This window comes from Mesocricetus auratus, unplaced genomic scaffold (assembly GCF_017639785.1).
Source record: "Mesocricetus auratus isolate SY011 unplaced genomic scaffold, BCM_Maur_2.0 Super-Scaffold_100018, whole genome shotgun sequence".
Classification (NCBI taxonomy): domain Eukaryota; kingdom Metazoa; phylum Chordata; class Mammalia; order Rodentia; family Cricetidae; genus Mesocricetus; species Mesocricetus auratus.
In genome coordinates this window covers 19,326,336-19,348,248 of record NW_024429199.1, presented here as the reverse complement: position 1 = coordinate 19,348,248, position 21,913 = coordinate 19,326,336, and the positions used below count along the sequence as shown (strand labels likewise).

The 21,913-nt window shown below is 40.3% G+C and overlaps 1 protein-coding gene and 1 pseudogene across 1 annotated transcript in view; both read left to right on the top strand.

Annotated features, from left to right (window-relative positions):
- Ptprk (protein tyrosine phosphatase receptor type K) overlaps positions 1–21,913 on the top strand; it is a 517,652-nt gene that overhangs the window by 170,204 nt on the left and 325,535 nt on the right. Inside the window, 1 exon segment of the mRNA XM_021224035.2 lies at positions 15,943–16,214. Coding sequence (XP_021079694.1) covers positions 15,943–16,214 — 272 coding nt within the window.
- Positions 2,572–3,383, top strand: LOC106022999 (annotated as a pseudogene).

Below are 21,913 nucleotides of genomic sequence, written 5' to 3'. Positions count from 1 at the left end.
GTGTGTGTGTGTGTGTGGCTGTGTTTGCCTGCCTCTGCCTGTAGAGGGCAGAGGTTGACTTCAGGCGTCTCCAGCCATCATATATTGCATATATTGAGAAAGGGTCTCTTCACTGAGCTATAACTCACTGTTCCGGCCTGACCTACCATCAGGATCTGCTTGCCTAATCCCTCCCACCCTGCTGCTAGCTCTAGTTTCATAGGTTCGCATCCCTATGTCCAGTTTTTACATGGGTTCTGAGTAGTCCAGCTCTGGTCTTCATGTTTGCCCGCAGTCACTTGCCCAATGACTCTCGGAGCCAATGTCTGCATCCATAAAACATTTTTAAAGATGAACTCAACTAACTAATTGATGAAACCAACCCATAATAGTATTATATATAGAGAGACAGAGTGTGTGTGTGTGTGTGTGTGTGTGTGTGTGTGTGTGTGTGTGAGAGAGAGAGAGAGAGAGAGAGAGAGAGAGAGAGAGAGAGAGAGAGAGAGATTGCTTGCATGTGCAGCTAACAGATGTATTATGGCCAAGATCTTTCCTTTGAGAAACAGATTTTATATCCAACCCCCATCTTCTCTGAGCTGTCTCAACAGAATACATGCTCCTCTCCATGTATTTGTTATTGTTATTGTTGGCATTCCTGTTATTGGGTGAATTTCTTGCCATATGGATTTTTGTAACCCAGCATCTTAGTTAGGTTTCCAATGCTGTGATAATGACCATGACCAAAAGCTTCTTAGAGAGGGCAGGGTTGATTTCATCTTTCAATTTCAGGTAATAGACCATCACTGAGAGAAGTCAAAACAAGAACTTGAGGCAAGAACAGAAGCAGAAGCCATGAGGAATACTGCCTACTGGCTTTCTCCTCGTAACGTGTTCAGTGTACTTTCTTCTACCACCCAGGACCGCTGGCCTAGGTGTGGTACCGCCCTTAGTGGGATGCTTTCTTCCACATCAATTAGCAAGAAAATGCCCTGCAGACTTGCCTACAGGTCATTCTCTCCCCCCCCAGACAGGGTTTCTCTGTATTGTTTTGGAGGCTGTTCTGGAACTAGCTTTGTAGACCAGGCTGGCCTCAAACTCACACAGATCCGCCTGCCTCTGCCTCCCGAGTGCTGGGATTAAAGGCGTGCGCCACCAGTGCCTGGCTGCCTACAGGTCATTCTTATGGAGGCATTTTCTCAAGTATGATCACCTCTCCCTGTCATGTCTAGGTTTGTGTTAAATTGACAGGAGCCAACCAGCAGATTCAGAAGGAAGTAGACCCTACTCCTCCCCTCGCTTTTCTACTACCTCACATAGTAGTGGCCAAGTCCCCATCATTCACACTACTTATAAAATTTTTGACTTGGAAGCCATGGAGTCATGGCTTTTCAAGTATACTTGTTGTTGCTCCGGGTCTGTTGCACAAAGTGGCTTTCTCTGCCTGGGATGTCTTTCTCCTCTGAAGTTAGCTGAAAGCTCTCATTTATTCTTTTTGGTTCATAACTTAAGCATCACATCCTGAGAGCACTCATCAGACACTTGATGAGATCATATTTCCCTTTGATACGATCCTGCTGCCAGGCCACCCTCTCTCCTGCCTGTAAGTTTCTGCAGTCTGATTTTGATGTGTTCTTGTATCATTTGATTACTGGTGAGTTGCAGCTTGCTTGTGGAAGATACTTCCTGAAGAAGAAGTACCATAGAGCCATTTGCAATCATGCTGGGAATTCATTCTCACTAGATTTTTCCATGCAATTTAAAAATATTTAAATTACATTACTCTGTAATTTAAATTTCTCATCGTCTTTGATAGACAGTGTAATATGATGCTAAGGAAAATTGTTGAAGTGTTAGAATTGGATTCAGTTATGTGCAGGTTACTTAAACATAAACCTCACATCTTTTTTGCATTTTTTTAGAAAACTATTTTAAAGTTTATTTGCCTTACTTTATATGTATGAGTGCTTCTCCTGAATATATGTGTATGCACCATGTGCTTGCCTGATGCCTATGGAGGTCAGAGAAGAGCATCTGATCCCCTGGAACTGGAGTTAGGATGTCTGTAATCCCCTATGTAGGTGCTGGGAACTCAACCCAGGTCCTCTATAAGAGCAACAAGTTGTTTTAACTGCTGAGCCATCTTTCCAGGCCAGTATACTTAAATTTTCTAAAATTAATTTTTATTCTTTCAGTGTGTATGTATGTATGTGTCTATGTATGTATGTTTGTATGTGTGTGTGTATGTATGTATGTATGTGTGTGTGCGCGTGCGTGCATTTGTGTACCTTTGTGCCACAGTGTGCATGTGGAGGTCAGAGAAAAACTTGCAGAAGTTTGTTCTCTACTTTGACAGTTTGGGTCTCCTAGAATTGAACTCAGGTCTCTACATGTGCCAGCAGGAGTCTTTACCTTCTGAGCTGTCTCACTGACTCCGTTTGCTCTCCTGTGCTTCATACTTGACATATTCAGTACCGTGCTCGTGCAAATTTGGATGCCTTCTATACGAAGCATTTCTCGATCGAGTTTTAGTATCTTAAGCTGTCTTTTTAATTAATAAGACAGTATCGTCCTTTCACTGCTGCGTTTGCAGCCATGAGTATGCTCAGGCTACAGTACAGGCTTGGCTCTAGTGTCCTCCGCTGTGGTAAAAAGCACATCTGGTTGGACCCCAATGAGACCAATGAAATAGCCAATGCCAGCTCCCTTCAGCAGATAAGGAAGCTGATCAAAGATGGGCTGATCATCCTGAATCCTGTCACTGTCCATTCCCGGGCGATCCCGGAAAAACACTTTGGCTCGACGGAAGGGCAGGGAGATGGGCATAGGGAAGCGGAAGGGTACTGCCAATGGGAGAGAAGGATGCGGTTCCTGCATTGACTTCTCAGGAGACACCGTGAATCCAAGAAAATTGGTCGCCATGTGTACCACAGCCTATACCTGAAGGTCAAAGGGAATATCTTCAAAAACAAGTGGAATCTCATGGAGCACATCTACAAGCTGAGGCAGACAAGGCCAGCAAGAAGCTCCTGGCTGTGGGGCACGCCTTTAATCCCAGCATTTGGGAGACAGAGGCAGGCGAATCTCAGTGAGTTTGAGGCCAGCCTGGTCTACAAAGCGAGTTCCAGGACAGCCTCCAAAACAATACAGAGAAACCCTGTCTCGAACCCCCCCTCCCAAGGGAAAAAAAAAAAAAAAAAAAAGAAGAAGCTCCTGGCTGACCAAGCTGAGGCTCGCAGGTCTAAGACCAAGGAAGCACCAAAGAGCCAGGAGGAGCGCCTCCAGGCCAAGAAGGAGGAGATCATCAAGACTCTGTCCAAGGAGGAAGAGACCAAGAAATAAAGCTTCCCTCATGTCTGTACATAGTGGCCTGCCTGTGGCCTCAGGTGGGTCAGTCATTAAAATAAAACAAGCCTTAAAAAAAGATATACATATATATATATGTGTGTGTATATATGTGTGTGTGTGTGTGTGTGTGCGCGCGCGCGCGCACTCGCGCCAGTATCTTCACTTGTATTGGTCATGTATCTTCCACATGTAGGTCACTGTGCAAAAGGACATAATGGGAGGCATTTACTTTTATGGATCTCACCAGTGTGTTTGGAAAACTATAACTTATCTCAGTAAAAGGTAGAGAATGTAATAGTTTTTGTTACCTACAAATTTACATAATTGGATGTGAGGATTCATGGAGAACGCAAGATTGGCAACTCCTTTTTCCTCAAGGGGAAGAAAGACGGTACCAGGTGTCCATGCAAAAACCGGGCGTGGCAAATGCAGCTGAGCTGCTCATAAGTCATGATCACCGTGACCTGTGAGTTCTTTCTGGTGCCATGTGGCAAATAAACTCTGCGAGGTTTATATGGATCGGGTTGATGCGTTTTAATTACCAGATGGATTTTGTAATTCTTAGCTGTGTACCAAGCTTTCAGTGACTCCCCTCAGCCTACAGAATCGTGTGGCTGCTCTGTGGTGAGTTCCTGTCACTACTGTGTGAATGACCACTGTCTTGCTGTGGGGTCCACAGAGCTCAGACACTGCCTGTCAGAAAAGCCTCATTCTTAAAGTCCCAAACTCCCCCGCCCCCTTGAAACAGGGTTTCTCTGTTTATCTCTGGCTATCCTGGAACTCACCTGTAGACCAGACTGGCCTCAAACTCAGAGATCCACCTGCCTCTTCTTCACAAATGCTGGGATTAGAGGCATGTGCCACCATCATTGGTTTTAAAAATACTCGTTTTTCTAGTCACACAGTTTTTAGGGAGATACTGAATCATCAAACTACTTAGAAGAAAATATTAAAGACGCCTCTCTGTTATTATCCTGGAGAGAAATTTGATCCTATTCTTTGTGCTTGAGATGTTTTCATTAAGGTCTTGCATAGTAATGGGCACTGGAAGTAGGCATTAAGAGTAGATTGAAAGATGCGAAAACCAAATTTTGGAAATCATTGCCAATCCCCTCCTCCCTTCCTTGAAAGAAAGGCCGCTGTCTTGGGGAAACAGGGACACCTGTGCTTGATTACTGGTCAGAGTCAACACTTACTTGTTTTGGCTGCAGCTGTTAGCTCTTTTAGTTTCTACAGTATGCCCCAGAGGTTAGGGTTAAAAAAGTTAGTGTGGGAACTGAAAGTCCACTGTTTCTCAATACTTGCGCTCATCCATCCAGCTCTACGTCAGTGTGTATGAAACCAGTGCTCAGTCCTCAGGACAGAGAGAGGGCAGAGACGGCTCTGTTTAAGTGGGATGGGTAGGGGTCACTAACAGGTCACATTTCTGGTTACCTTGGAAGGAACGCTTGCTTCGAGGAGTATCCTATGGCCACTGTTGGATGAGAGGAAGTGTAGTTTTTTTTTTGTTTGTTTGTTTGTTTTTTACTCTTTGCTCTTTATTCTTTGGACTCTGCCCTTTTGGGGACCCGCCACCCAGATCCCAAATTAGTCACACATGGAGGTTTATTCTTATGAATGCCTGGCCTCAGCTTGGCTTGTTTCATGTTAGCTTTTCTTATCTTAGATTAACCTATCTACCTTTGGTCTCTGGGCTTTTTCCTTTCCCAACTTCTGTATACATTCATTTCTTTGTTACTCTGTGGCTGGCTAGGTGGCTGGCCACTGACATCCTCCGATCTTTGTTCTTGGTCATTTCCTTCTATTTCTCCTTCTATTTATATTTTCTGCCTGCCAGCCCTGCCTATCCTTGTTCCTGCCTTGCTACCGGCTGTTCAGGGCTTTATTAGACCCTCAGGTGTTTTAGACAGGCAAAGAATCACAGCTTCACAGAGTTGAACAAATGCAGCACAAGCAAAAGCATCACATCTTTACATCGTTCCAGAGCATAAACAAATGTAACACACCTTAAAATAATATCTTACAACAAGGGCTTGGAATAAACTGTCAGCGAACAGTAGCAGTACAGGTCTTCATTTTTGAAAATGTTTTCTTAAATGAGTTCCACCCCCGACTTCTGATTTACAAAGTAATAGATTGGATTGCCAACACCAGCTGTGTAACTTGTCCCTGAGGACAGTGGTCTGCTCTCGTTACTGTACCTCTGTGAGGCAGTGGGAGCTACCAATTCTACTAGTGTTGCAGTAAGTTAATAGACACTTACAGGACTGTGGGAATCTCAGGTCCCGCCCTGTGTGTGTGTGTGTGTGTGTGTGTGTGTGTGTGTGTGTGTGTGTGTGGTGTGTGCGCGTGTGTGCACGGAGATCTGAGATGGATTTTGGGTGTCTTCCCGAGTCACTTTTTTTGAACCTAGAGCCCACCATTTGGGCTTGGCTTCAACACTCCATATGTATGCATCCACCCCCCCCCATCCACACACTGCCATGCCAGTCTTTTATGTAGATGCTCTGAATCTGAACTCAGGCCCTCATACTTGCGGGGTGAGCCCTTTCCCGTTATTGACTGGGCTATCTCCTTAGCTTGCCTTAGGGGGAAAATATGCAGCTCAAAGCCTTGACTTCCAGCTGGCTAGCATTTGAGGTAATGAAACTGGTCTCTGTTGCTTTTGGGTTTATTGGGACCTTAATTCCCTTTTCCCTGGTCCTGTGGCTCACGAAGCTGCTGTGGATAGAGGTTAGGGTAGCCTGATGTTGCTACCACCTTTGTGTTCATAGAACTCACATGTTACAATGTGAGCATGCTATTGTTTCATCCTCTCTAGGTTGCATTTCTGTTAATTCTCTATACTCATCCTTTCATTTGCTCTCATCTGTTCTCTCTTTCTGTTATTTCCCATTTGCTTGTGTTAGGACCTTCTAAGATGGGACTGTTAACCTAAGCAACTGAACCCAATCATGTTTAGAGAAACTTTGTAAATAAAAAGTTAAAAAATATTTCAGTTTAATGTTCCCACTTTTGTAATCTTCACTAATCTACAGCCTCTTTATTCTCTTTTATTAATCAATAGGAGACATGATTAGGTGTCGACTAGGTGGAGGAATGACCTGTTAATTTGGGTGTATGATCTATGAGAGCCTAAGTTATTGTTGTAATCTCTCTCTTTCTCTGGGTATCGATGGGGTGCCAGTGCATGTGTGTAGTGTGCATGTTTGCATGTGTGTGGTGCATGTGTGTGACCTTGTACACATTTGGAGACCAGAAGGTGACATCGGCAACCTTCCTCCGTTACTTGTCACCTTATGTCTTGAGGCAGGGTCTCTCCTTTGAACCCAGAGCTCTCTGATATGGATGGCCTAGTGTAGCTCTCCACTCTGATCCAGGAATCTACCATCTCTGCTTTCTGAGGTTGGAATAACATGCCACATCCAGTTTCTGTCTGCCTCTTGGAGATCTGCCTTCTTGTCCCCAAACTTGCACATTAAGTGCTGGATGTTCTGCTTGCTCCTGAGTCCCCATAGTTGAATTCTTAACATCTTTAGGAATGTGGTGAAAGAAAAAATGCAATTTTTAACTGACTCTGTATGAACTGTGTTCCAGTATAATTAACGAATTTTCTTTCTTTCATTGAGAAAGGAGGAAACTTCTTTGTTTGCTTGGGTAACGAGGCTCCTGTAACCTCATTATTCTTGAATCTGAAAAGTCGGTTAGGAAACTATTCAACTAGACCTCTTCTGATCCATCATTGCCTGTCATCGTTACAAGGTATAACCGAGTAGCTAACAATGCTTGTTAGTTTTGAATACAAATGGAGGTCTAGTTCTTCTGCCCCATTAAGTAGAGTTTTCTCACCTTCGGACATAAAGTGTCTACTTAGTTGAATATGTTGACTTTAGCGATAGCATTTCTCCATGGAAAATGGGGAAGCAGCAGGCTCTCATTTCTTGGCCTTCAGCTCTGGCTTTCCATTATGAACTATGATGAGCTGTGTCGCAGTGACAGATTGGAATTGCTGGTAGACAGTCTGTTGCCAGAGACGGCATGATGCATAAACTTCCCTTCCTTGTGTGTTCTATTCTGGTCTCAGTAAAAAGGCAAGCAGGGATCACAGAGCTGTCTGCAGGACAAAGACTCTCTTGCATTTTGGGTAATGCACCGTGATTATTCCCTCTCAAGTTGCTTTTCATGTTAGCAGCCTCTTCTCCAAATATCTCAGTACCGGGGAACATGAAAGCAGTGCCAGTTGGAGAGCCTATGGAGAGAGTCAGGGTCACGGAGGTGGGAGAAATCTTCAAGCAGGAGTAGCGAGTCCTCTAACATTGGTGTGTGTGTTTTTCTGAGAACAGCGTGGAGGGAGAGGCATCCTAAATTGTATGCAAGATTTCAGAGAAGCAAAGATGGGAGGGGAGAAGGAGCAGTACAGTGAAGAAAGCTGGCAGGGAGCCCTCATAGGCTGGAATCAGAGGCCAGGATTGTGGAGGGCAGGACCAAGAAAGACAGGAGGGAGGGTTGCCCGGGGAATGAGAGGACAGAGCTGTGAGGAGAAAGGCTGAGAAAGGCTGTGGAAGTGACAGGGGACTGAAGTTTACAAGTGTTCCACTATTTAACACCGTCATCTCAGCTTTAACCTTTGAAAATGTTCTTTTCACACATTTCTAGTTTGACTCTTCAGACTGTGCGGCACAGAAGGGAATGAATGCGTGCAGAGACAAAATTTCTGAAGACGTTTTTGCTATCTCAGCCCACCGACCCAGATAGCTTCCTTCAGTTCCCCTACCAGCCTCAGGGTGAGGCAGGTCCAACAGAAGGGAATTAAGGCAGAGACAGTTTAAACCATTTGCACGGGGTGAAAAGCTGAGTGGATGTGCATGACGTACAGAAAACTGGAGTAAGAGAGGAAAGTGGATAATATGATTACTCACTTAAGTTAGTAAGTCCGTGACCTATGACCTTAACCACTTGAGTAATCATGTTGCTTTGGTCTTCTAGGCCATGCACGTGAGCATGGAAATTTTATGATCAAAGGGCCAAGTGCTTGTTTTTTTTTTTTCCCCCTTTTCTTTCAGAAAGTATGCTAGGGAGATTAAATTATAGAACAATGGGAACTTGATTCTCTCATGGTGTCCTGCTAGAATGGAAAAAAAAATCATCTATTTGTCATTGTGTGTGTGTGTGTGTGTGTGTGTGTGTGTGTGTGTGTGTATGTGTGTGTATTTGGTTAAAAGTTTTTCTAGGTGTGTCAGTGTCTGCATGGGCTTACAACTTGAAATGATACACTGAAGAGAGCTGAGAGCCAATAAACGTATGTCTCACCTAGTCCACCGAAAATCTCGACAGAACCAAAGATAACAGGTCACTCTGGGCCCCTTGAGATGGGACACCTGTCCTATCTTCCACTTGAGCTCAGGCACCTCTCTTGTCTTCATACGTCTTCTGGATTGGAACACACACTGTCTACTCTCCTGGTTCTTAGACTCAGTCTGGACTGGAATTTCTGCCACTGACTCGCCTTTACAGACCTTCCAAATCAGGCCAGAGCTGTACTCTGTTCTAAACTTGTAGTAAGTACATATAAGCCTATTCTTAGTAATCTGCCTTTTCTCATTGGCTATGAAGAGATGCAGTTTAAGAGAGGTAGACACGGTGCTGTGGTGCATTTGTGTGCACCCCTCTTTTGCTCTTTCCTGTCCCTCTGCAGAAAGTTTAAACACCCTTTGTTCATTTAGCTTGTTTGATTTTTAATCTCCCACCTGTTTGTTTAAAAGTTCTATGTTTTTTTAGTGATCTTTCTGTACCACATGGACTGAATGAATGCATATAGATTCAATATAGCAGTAATGATGATATTAGGAAGAAGAAAGAACTGTACATGTTTTTAAAGATATTGGTTCTGTGTGTATGGTGCAGGGATCACTCTTTAAGACTCACAGACCCTTACAGCAGACTCATGAGGTCAAATTAATTTCCTAGGATCATTAACGTATTCTTCCTTTGGTCTCATTTGCTCATGAGTGTATAGGCAGATGGAGTGAAGATGGAAAAATGAGAATCTGAGTGTCTTTTATTAAGTCAAAAATTAGCATTTGAAAACGTAAATATAATGCCTGTTACCTTTGGTAAAATATAGTTATTTCATAGAAACTGTGGGGGTTGTGATTGTTAAATTAGTAAATATTTTACAAGTTTATTTTATTTTATCTACTTTTTGGTTGGTTGGTTTGTTTGGAGACTTTACTGAGTAGAAGAGTACCTGCCTGTTAAGTCTGTGGGTCTAATTTTCAGCATCATCAAAGCAAGGCAGAGCAAATACATCAATTTTCAGTCTTAATTTCCTGTATGGTCAGTGTTGACAGAACTTAGAGCTGATATACTCTTTGTTTGCTGGTAATCGGTTAATTGACTTGGGCATGTGTGTATGTGTATGATGTGTGAGTGCAGGCCAGATGAAAACTTGGTTGAGTTTGTTTTCTTTTCCACCTTTATTTGGTTTCTGGGAATTGAACTCAGGTCAATTTCATAGTAAACTCCTTCACCCACTGAGCCATCTTGCTGGCCCCGTGACCCCAGTGTATTTACAGTGTATAGTCATTCTGAAGCTAAAATATTCAAGTGCCATTACTGAAAGCAGATTTTTTTGTATAGCTGTGTTAAGGTTTTGTTAAGAGTAACAAAACTCTTATGTTCACACCTCCAAACCTTTTACTAGTTCAGCAAATCATTCTTTTTCAGGACTTCTTAAATCAATTCCAATTAAAAGGTTTAATTTGTTGTTTTTGCAATCTGGGGCATACATTGGCTGATTCTCATGGCCACCTTGTCATCTAATCAGTCATCAACACAATCATAAATATTACTTTAAGACATTTAAATGTGTATCTGTGTGCTTGTACATATGTACTTGCTGTGTTTGAACATATCACTAATTTATTGCTTCGGGATTCAAGATTCATGCTTTGTTATCTCTATGATACATTTCTCTTTCATAATTAACATGGTGTTTTCACGAGGAGAGGACACAGACAAGACTTCTGGTATTAGGACAGTGCTCTATTTCCTGCTTGAATGGGTCTTTATTCTTTTTCTCTTGTGGATACTACAGAGGTGCTGCACTGTACGGATAAAATCCGTAGGTCACTCAGTGAGCTTCCAGCCGGAAACTATGGCCTGGTTACCACCTGTGTTGTCCCTGCTGGCTGCTGACCACTTCACTGTGACATTCTTCATATCATGCATCTCGATCTGTTGCACAAGGACTCTTCCTTGCTTTTCTTGCAGCTGTGGATCCACTCCATCCTAAGCAGATCAGGAAATATCTCCACCACCCACTCAAACCTTCTCTAGGAAGAGCTGAGTCAAACAGTGACCTCCATCCTCTCCCTCCACGTTGATTTCTTCAGTGGGCACTATGTTATTGCAAGGCTCTCTGTACATCTTTTTTAAAGATCTTACCTCATGTTTAACATTTCTCTACTTTTATGTTAAATTTACCATGTGGCTTCACTCTTCGGATTGATGCCTAGATCAGGCATGGGAGAGAACGTTATCTTTTCTTTTATCAAATACATTTGTGTGTTTGTGTGCATATGTGTGTGGGTGTGCCTATGCAAATGCACACATGTGTCAGTCAGAGCGCAGCTTGTAGCAGCCAGTTTTCTCTTTCCACCACATGTGTTTCGAGCAGGTTGAACTGAGTCCACCAGGCTTGGCAGTAAGCACCTTTACTTCCTCTTCTATCTCTTTGGCCCTCCTTGTTGTTATTGTCTTGAAGGAGGATGGCCCTTCCGTGGAATCCCCATGGCACTTCTTTAAAATTTAGGTAAAAACAGCTTATTGAGAAATACCGGAATCAAAAATTTACAAACTATGAGCCTGTTCTGGGAAAGAAACTGTTATTTGTGTGAAGAAAAATCCCGATAGGCCTGTCAGATTGAGGAAGGTGATCTGTAAAGGGAGCAAGAGGCAAAGTGTTTCGAGCACATTGAAGCAAAAACATAGAAAGCTGTGGCTGCTAAGTTTATCTCTTAATTTGTACAACATCTTAAGTATTTTCAACAGCGAGATTAGTGAAATACTGTGTTAGCAAGACAAAGTCTAAAAATCATATCGTGTTGCATGTATGCATAGGGGGAGTTTTGGGTAACACATGGGGATTTGTGTGTTTTCTATCAATATGATAATCTAAAGTAGAGTTAACCCTTGAAGTTAAGGATTATTGCTATATTAAGTCCATGATACACTGCACCTATGCATTAGATGATGGTGTTTGCGAATAGAAGACTTTCTTTCTTTGACAATGAGGACTTTTTAAAAGGCCAAATGCATCAAATATCCATTTTTCTTCAATTACTGATGTTGTTGTTTATGTCTTCTTTTAAGAGATTCGTAAAATGTACATAAGCAAAAAGTCAAGGCAGTTACTGCCCCACTGGTAATGCACTTAGCATTTGGCTCTCTGTCTTTTATTTTTCCAGTCTCAAGATTCATGTGTATATGTGTATAATTAAATACATGTGTAAGAAGATATTTATATATTTGTTCCCGATCCTTTAATATAAAATGATCCCAAAGATGCCTATTTTGATAGTTTGGTTTCCTTTGCAGCATTGTGGAAGGGTGAGGTTTTGGGAATGTGTTCAGATTATGAGAGCTGTGCTATGCTCATAGGTTGGTTCACTGATGTTCTTCTCATTGTGTAGCTTATTAGGGGGTAGAGACTGCTTGGAGTAGGGGCTTACTGAAAGTGTTGTATTAGACATGTATTTGGTCTCAGTTAGCAGTAACTCTTCTATACCTTCTGTCATAGGGGGTGACACCAAGTGACTGTGGAATGAAACCTTTGAAATCATCAGCCAAAATAAATCTTCCCTTTTTGAAATGTTGATTTTCCATAGGTATTTTGTCATAGTGATGAAAAACTAGCCATATGAATACAATATTTAATAGTCTGCATATTTCGCTTACTATGAGTCTCTAGTGTGGCATGTTTAAGTGATATTTTTAATGACTACATCACTGTTCACCAAACTCATTATCTGTAACTTTATTAATTGTATATTATTGAATATTATATTCCTTTTATTTTCTCTGTTTTAATCAATATAATGAAATGAGCTCTTTTCAGTTGTTTCTTTGTTCATTTACACATGACTTTTTCTAGTGCACATTTATCAATTTTGAAATACCACATCAGAGGGCAGATATACTTTTCAGGTTTTTTGCTTCTTATTGCCAAACTGTTCTCCAGTAAGTTGCACCACTTAAAAATATTGCAAACACATAAATTAGGCATTCTTCCTTGAGTGATGCATTGGAGAAGCCTTTGCTCAAGTGACCATGGAGAATATTAATCACCCCTCAAAGAAATTACCTTTAGTGAAGTGTACCACATATGTGTGACTTGACATCACTGAGCCTTCAGATAGCTAACCCTCCATCAAACACTACTGAACACTGACTTGAAAATTTGAGGGAACCAGAATATTACTAAATAAGCTTTGATTTTTTACATCAAGAATGAGCGAGGTACATGTGTGAAGTTCCCAGACTTCACGTATCCAGGGTCAATTGTTCTCAGAGATTGTAGAAGCAATCTTTAGAAGTTGGTAAGAACACTGTTGGCTTGATGGAGGGTGGTCTGTGTCCCAGCTGTAGCTACACAGGAGCCAGCTGTGTAAATTGCCACTCTATCAAGTGGGTAGAGGGGACTTTCAGTTGTTCCTGCTTGCTTCTTCCTTTGCAGAATTGTTCAGTAAGTGCATTATTAATGCACAGAACACATCCCGGGGAGCCAGGCAGCGCTCTGTGTAAATAAGACTATTTATCCCAACCATTCCACAGAAGTGAGTTATCAGCACTAATTTGCTTTATTATTTAACCTGTATTGAATGGTACTAAAATGCTGAAATGGTTAGGCTAAGCTTTTATTTCATGACTTTCATCTTTCTAATGATCAAATTGGTAAGAACTAATGATGACTAGAGTTTGTTCATTTCTTTAAAAAAAATGGTAGTAGCTTAAAATGCAAATGGCTGAAAATTGCTAACTGGTCCTAATGGTAAATATAATGCAGATTTAAAATGTGACACAAAGCATATTTTATTCCAAACTTTATGATAGAAGAAAATTACTATTAGGAAGCTAATAAACTTTTGAGCTTCACACTTTAAAATTGCTAGTTAGTGGCGGGTGAAACCCACAGAATCAGCTGACCTGAACAAGGGGGAGCTCATGGACCCCAGAGTGATAACTGAGAGGCCAGCATGGGACCCCCTGATAGTGGGTGTCAGTGAGGAGGCCTTGGCATCCTTTGGGGCTTCAGGCAATAAATCATCATTTAGCCCTGTCATCCAGATAGAATTTGGGAGCCCATCCCATGTGGAGGGATGCTGTCTCAGCCTGAACATATGACAGACTCTTGAGATTCCCCAAGAAGGGCCTCACCCTCCTTGGAGAGTGGAGTGGGAATTGGGGAAGGAGTTGGGGGAGGATTGTAGGGGGGGCAGGTGAGGAGGGGAGGGAGAGGGAGCTAGGATTGACATGTGAAGCAAACTTGTTTCTAATTTAAATTAAATTTAAAAAATTAAAAAGAAAACAAAATATACTCAAAAATTGCTAGTCAGAAGCTAAACTTGTAAAAGTAAATACATAATTTCCTTGTAAGATACTGTACCAGTGGAGAAACAGGACACGGAAATAGGCCAGCAATATGGCTAGCTTTTATAGGATCTCAGGTCTGGTCATAGGTAAGACCAGAAACTAGTCTTGATGCAGATTGGTGATTCAGAAAGACATTTTGATAAATTAGTTATTGGTGTTAAGTATGTGAGAAGAGCCATAAGTAAAAGTATCCTCTTTCTGCAAATTAGGTTAGAATACAGGATATCCTGTTCCCCCTCCCTTTCTTGGTAAATGTTTTCCAAAAATACACAGATGATTTATTTTATTAATGTGCTGTCCGTGAGAATCAAGTTAAAAGCCACTCCAGCTTCTGAGAGAAGATGAAGACTGGAAACCACAAGTAAACAATAACAGGAATTACTATTAATATAGTATGTGTATTCTGTACTTGACTGTATTGAAGTCTGAGGTAAAATTGTCATAAAAGATTTGGATCACAAAGGTCCTCTCTGGAAAGAATTGTCCAGATTGAAAATTTGATTTTTTAAGTAGTTGAAGTCTTTGTCCCTGGAGTGATTTGAACTCCAGGTTGTAGATTAATTGAGATAGGTAAACCAGTAGTCATTGAGTTTTAGTATGTCATGGGTACAAGTTATTATGTGTGAAAACAGAATACACAAGATTAGTTCTATATTTCAGGAAGAGAGGGCCAAGCGTAGGGTCAGGACCGTTGTGAAAGTTAGCTTTGTAACATGACACCTAATATATAGCTGTTAAAAATAATATCCTGGGGTGAAACTGATTTATGGTAAAATTTGGTTCTAATTTTAAGTGTGACAAAATAATATCTTTTCATATTTGTCATTTGTGTTTTTACTAAATACATTTTTTTTGCATGAGAACAATAGGATGTCTTTCCGCAGAGCTGTTTGCATTAATATAGTAGCCTAGTGTCAACATCCAACTGTTGTAATTAGTCACCGCATGACTTTTGCCAGTAGTAAGTAAAATGTCACTGTTAGTGCTCATGGCCATTTTCATCACCATGATCTACAATGAATGATTAACTCACAGTGACTTCATGCTTGGTTTTATTCAGCTTTAGAAGAGTTCAATGGTCAGTGCAGACTGGGATCAGTAGTAATCTTAATGGGCTGGCTGTTTAATGAATGAAACTACATCGCATCAACTATGTACCAGAATGAGCTTTGGATACGTTTGGCATTAAGGTCAGCAGGATGGCTCAGTGTGTGTGAAATCTCAGTTCGATTCCTAGGCCCCATATACTGGAAGGAGAGTACTGACTCCCTCAAGTGCTTTCTGACTTCAACCATGTGCCCTGTGACTACACCCATGCACACATGCATGCACGCACACAGGTCCTCATTAAAATATTAGAAAGAAAGAAAAGTTTAACATTTAGCCCTCATGATCACTTTACAAAGTATTCTTACTTTGTGACTTGATATTCTCAGTAGTTAGTAAGTGGCAAAAGGCTTGAATTAAAAAAAAAAAAACACTGATATTTGAAGTTGGAAATCATTCCATGTCCTGTAGTCTTCATTTTCCTGCATTACCATTCTTGTTGAGGGAGAAAGAGAACACAGTACTTTCCATGCATATCACATCAATAGATTTACTAGGTTTATTTTTCAAAAGTTTGCATTTGGTAGGACTGGAGAAATATTAGACAGAGATTTGAACTGGAATCAGGTTCTGCCTGGTCCACCATATGACCTTGAGTCAGCAGTGATGTCTCTAATTTGTAAAACAGGGTTGATTACAAGTTGTAGAGAAGAATCAGTTTGTCTGTCTAGTTTATGCTATGTTAGTAAGAAATGGATTTACATAGTATCTTGACTGATCTTATTCTCTTGCTGTGCCCAGGAAGACATTTTAAAATTTCTAATTTTCAGAGAGTAGTATTTTTTTTTTTTATTATTGTTGTATGCTCCCTTTGGCTTATCAAGTTTCTCAGTGCTGTTATTTGTAATGTCGTTTCAGGTTCCTATATGGTCGTGGACTCTTCAAATCATGATCCTGGAGAAAAAGCCCGACTTCAGCTGCCTACCATGAAGGAGAATGACACTCACTGTATTGATTTCAGTTACCTGTTATACAGCCAGAAGGGGTTGAACCCTGGCACTTTGAATATTCTAGTTCGGGTGAATAAAGGACCACTTGCTAATCCAATTTGGAATGTGACTGGATTCACTGGTCGAGACTGGCTTCGGGCTGAGCTAGCAGTGAGCACCTTTTGGCCCAATGAATACCAGGTAATCCTCCGATATTTTCTGTTGTGTGCTTTTATGTATTGGGTCTCCCTATATAGGGGAATTACAGATATAAATACCGATCCTGCAATAGTAGGGTTCCTCTCTCTTGAATCCCACCTCCTCATTCTTGAGGAGGAGTTTGGATACACTGGCACAGAACATTCTAACTAGAGACAATATTTTCATGCATACAAAAAGAGCACTATACCCCACAATTGTCTGCTTGGCAAAGGGCTACTTACTTCTGATTCTAATGCACATATTTCAATATCTTTGTGCAGGGAGAAATAGTTTTTTGTTTTTCTATTAAACTGCAATATTCTGATTGGATTGGCTTACTGATTTCTTGAAAATAGCTTTTGGGAGATAAAAGGAAGATAGAATTTTGTGAAATGTTATCTTGAGGTGGTGACATGATTATTATTTTTCTTAACCAAATGGAATATTTAAAACAAGCAAAGAACAACAAAAAACGACAGGCTGTCCATAAAAATATTTGGATGATTTTTCTTGGAATGCTTAATCTGATTATGAAGAAAAGACACAGTGAAGAATGTTGATTCCCACTTTAGCATTCTGTGACTGGCTTTATATAGTTTTATCAGACCAGGCAGTGGTGATACTGGACAAAAATCAATGAAAGAAACTAAGTTTTGTTGTTGTTGTTATTTTTAGTTGATGAGTTAACAACTATTAAGAAAGGACTAACTTTTCAAATACATGAATGAAATGATTATTGACATATATGCTACTGTCTGTTGTGGAATATGCTTACACATAAGTGTCTTTTCATTAGCCCTGAAATTCACATACCGACTTGAAGATTTGTCAGTCACAAAGGCAGTCTATCAGGCTTAGGGCCTGGAAATACATGATCTTTTGTAAGAACTCAGAGCTTGTGTTGGGTTTGAGATTTTACCATTTTAGAAGACTCACCTCTTCATGGTTTATTATAGGGCTTAAAAAAGAAGGAAGGAAGGAAGGAAGGAAAGAAGGAAAGAAGGAAGGAAAATATCCAAGCTTTTTCTAGCAGCTGCTTAAGGTTTCATAACTTCTTTTTATATTTAAAAAAACATGAAAATAATTTTAGGAGAAAAGTGAAAAAGAATATCTTTTCCCTGGAGAAAAGTACTAACATTTGCTTGCCTAAAATCATCAAATGATCTAGCTGTGTCCCCCAATGCATTGCCCATAAATAAATAAACAAATAAATAGATAGACAAGTAAATAAATAAATAAATAAATTAATTAAACAAATTAGACTTGCAAGGAAGAATTATCTTCAGGTTGTAGACAGACTGTACCGTTGGAGTGACCCTTTGGGTTGCGTTGTTTGGTATTCCATCTTTAATCTTGTTTTAAGTAGTTTGTATAGAAATCCATTCTGCCTATCCTTCCTCTTCATAGTTGGTCCATCTTGTGAATGGATATGAATACTGGGTACAAAAGCATGGCAGATTGTGTTTGCTTTCCAGACCCTTTAAGCAAAAGAATGCATTGAGTGTACACTTCCCATTGTTGAAAAGAAGCAGGTGTAAGTTTTATTTTATTTTATTTTTTGGCAGTCATCATAGTAGCATAGTACTATATAAGAAACTGGTGTGCATCTGTCTTCATGCCAGTAGTTGTCTTCAGCCCAGGACATGGATAGAAATGATCATGTTATATTTATTTTATGTGTCACGGTTGCCATAGAATATTCTATACTTCAAGGCAGTGTTACATATTCTTAAGGTGACTGGTACCTAAATAACAAATGAACAAACAAACTTCACAAAAAGTCCTTTGGAATTATAATCTCCAGTTACATTCCGTTGTATAACTGAGGATCTGCACATCTCTAAAGCGAGTGATATCCTTTATTCCAGAAATCTGACCTGCCTTGTATGCATGAATGGAGTTTTGCTTTGGTTTTAAAGCCATTATTTTCCTACTGAACAGTGAGGTTGTTACTAAATGAGGCAGACAGACAGCGTACATAACTTGCAAAACTGTTAATGGAGACCTAATCTGTTGCATTCCGTTAGCTGGCTGCACATCATTAATCTCAAGCATGATGTGTGATGAGCACTGCAGTGCTCTGGACAGAAAGTGAGAGGCAACAATCTGGCAAGTGCCTTTCCTCTTACTCCAGGAGAAGCAAACAGACCCTTTGCGATGCATTTTCCTCACCTTTCCTTTCTGTTTGCTTGGAAAGAAAGCAAGGACGGAAGTATGAGACGCTGGCTTTGCCTCCCTTTTGGAGTTGTGTTCACGTGTGCTATGCTGCTATTTTGGCAGTGGAGAGACTGCCACACTCCAGATACTGGAGATTGTGCTGGTTTTGGATCTATAAAGACTGTGGCTGAAGTCAAGTGAGAGTGTACCTGAGTAGATGGCCCCTAAAAGACAGGTGGAGGCAGGGCAACCTCTGTAATGTGAGCTTGCTCATAGCATCCTTCAGAGGTTCAGGGGTGTTAAATCTCTGCCACACCTCCTGGAACTCCCACTTTTTACTAGCCCATGTATGTATGTGTATGTGTGTGTGTGTGTGTGTGTGTGTATGTATCTATCAATCTATCAATCTATCTATCTATCTATCTATCTATCTATCTATCTATCTATCTATCTTAATTCTCCAAACATTGTGACTCTGGCTCATTATTGTGAATACTGAGATGTACTTAGATACTGCTTTGTCTATTTATAGTCTTTCTTTGCCAACTCATTCCACACTGTCAAGCCTTCTCATTTTCTTATCTTTTCTCATTCGTTTTGCAGGTAAGGGTATGCTGTGACAATGCTCTATGTAGTGTGTTAGAAGAAGTTACTAGGCTATATGATGGAAAAAATTTATTTCCTAGTATGGAGAGGGGCCTGAAGGGAGGGAGGAAGATTGTTATTAATACAGTTGTCTGAGGAAGAAAATGATTGGCCAACTTAACAAGATAGCAAGAGGTATGGAAGGGGCCTGGGTCCTGTTTCCAGACAAAGTAATAACAATATACTATAAAAACAATAACTATTGTTTAAATTGTATGTAGACGAGTATTCGGCTTCCTATTGTACCATGTCATTTGTCTCAAGTTATTCATGTTTATGGTTTATGGCTAGTGCAGGAAGACATGTCAGAACTGACAGTATGCTTGTATATCTATGATTGGAGCAAGTCACACTTCTAGTGTCCTCATTTTTACAAGATAAGCATATAAAGTTGAATAAAGTCATAGACTGCATGACAATATATTGATATATTAAACAGGCAGAAAGAAAGGGAGGGGAGAGGATGATACCTCCCATGTGTGGTGTGCTGCCCTGGACCTGCTTATGTATGCATGCCATCTTTATTTTACCACTATACAAAATGCAAAGTAAATGCATCTTACCTTCCTAGGTGGACCAGGTTTCTGAGGGTCAGAATTATTCCACTTTGTCTTCTTTAGTTATTTAGTCTGGCTGCTAAAAGTTTGGACTTTGCCTATCCCAGTAACTATTGAATTTAGCCATTTACATTGGCCTCTTTTAGTAATAGCAACTGTAATGGTCCAACATGGTCACTGTGGCTCATTTTTATATGGACAACAATTTGTTTATTGGTACGCTAGATTATTATCAAAGTAGATGTTTGCCGGTCGTCTTTTCACATCATCCATAGTTCCTTTTGTTGTATTTGAAGTAGTCCAAATGGGGTTGGAAAACCTCCCATGTTATTGTAGTCATTGTTTTTCTAAAACTTCAGAGTGTGACTTCTCCCTGCTTCCCGAGGCAATTTGCTTTTATTACAGAATGTCTCCTCTTCTTTGATGTTGGACTCTGTATTGATTCGTTGATGAATGTGTGCTCATGTAAACAAACATAGACAAATGAACAGGAGCTCCGCACTTAACCACAAGATAATTGTATGCATACAGCCTGACCCCACTGCTCAGCCATACCTGCTTCTCTTTGGAGCTTCAGGAGTTGTCATGACATCCTGGGCTACACAGGGAGACACTGATTATTTGATGATTCTTGCCACTACATTAATTCAATTCTTTTTAAGTAGAAGACAGAAAAATAGTGACCATTATGGAGAGCCCGGCATTGTTTAATATCTGACTCTCTCCTTGTGTCATGATTTTGTTTCATAGGGAAAGAAGTGCTCCTTGGAGCACGGAAGAGTGAAAGAATGGCACATCCTTTGCTTTCTCAGGTGCTTGCACTTTCAGTCTGGTTAGCTCGATCTGGGACAACTCAGTTGCATTTTGTTTTGCTCGTGCCTTTATTAGTTATTTAGACTTCGTTGATTTGAGGCATTCTTTGCACAGCGATATAAAATAATATGGGCAGATACAAAACCATGAGAATCATTTTCTTCTCATCAGCTTACTGATGTTTCTGACACTGCTCCATCTTTATTAATTCAGGTCTATATTATAGATGAAAAACGTGTGCGTCAACTTCAAATTAATTCTCCTTGCAGCTGTTGTCTGTGCTAATAACTCGATAGTTAACTAGAATGAGTTTGTGACTTTCGATTTCCAGTCTAAAGAAATTGGATTTCTGCTTTGTTTATTGTCATTTTCAGAGAACATTTTTTAAAATTTTTATCTGCATATAGTGTATGAAGGAAATGCTGGTCTTGCAAAAGAAAGACAGAGTTGAATGATATGCTTTTAGCTATGGTTTACCTTTTTTGTAGTTCATATTTCAGCTTCATTTACAGACTATACTAAGAAGGTAAAAAATACAATCATATGTTTTACTGTAATTTTAGTTTAAGTATTTCACTAAAGAGTTTAGGAAGAAAGGAAATAATAAAAACAGATATATAGAAGCTTGTATCTACTTTTTCTTCAGATAAAAAAATATAGCATGTCAAAGTGCCTAACAAAATGTTAGACTATGAACACAAATTTTGAGTACTGTAAATATAAATATCTATTCATGCAACTTAGTAGACAATTTATAGATGTGTTTGGTTCTTTTCATTTTCAAAAGACATTCTTAATATTGTCCTTATAAGGTAGGCCCAATACTGTTTAATGCTTCAGAGGTTGAAGTAGAAGGATTATTAGTTAAGAAATCAGCCAGTTACATTGAGAGACCTGTATCAGAACTGACCAGCCAGCCGACTGATTGACCAACCAACCAACCAACCAACCTACCTACCTACCTACCAATTAACAAGATAAGTCACTAACTAAACCAACCAGAGAAACCACCAGTTACCCTGTTCTTTATATGTCCAAATAAGTTTCAAGACTCCCTTTTTCTTGAATTCCCCTCTGTGGTTGGATGAGGTGGGGTTCAAAAAGCATAGACATTAATAAGAGAAAAATATGCTCTGGTGTGTGACTAATAATTAAAATAGAAAAATGAGACAGGAAGTGAGGTGGAACAGTTGTAATGTAAGTAAGGGTTAGAGGAGGTTTTCTCCAAGTAGAACCTGGTGGTTTAAAAGAGCCAGGTCCACAAAGATGAGGGATTTGCATCAGGTACTAAAGGCCCCTAGCTAGTCATGGCCCTATGTCCTAAGTCCATCCAGGCAGAAACAATCACAGTGCTTGAAGGTTTTGTTTTCCAGGATATGGTGGGCAGGTTTCATTTCCACAAAGTTTTGCAACCCAAGAGGATACACCTTTAGAGTTTTTATCAAGGGACTCACTCACTCTTTTTGATTGAATCTAAGTGCATACTCTAAATTTGCATTCGTCCTTAGCCTTTAAAGTAAGTGACCC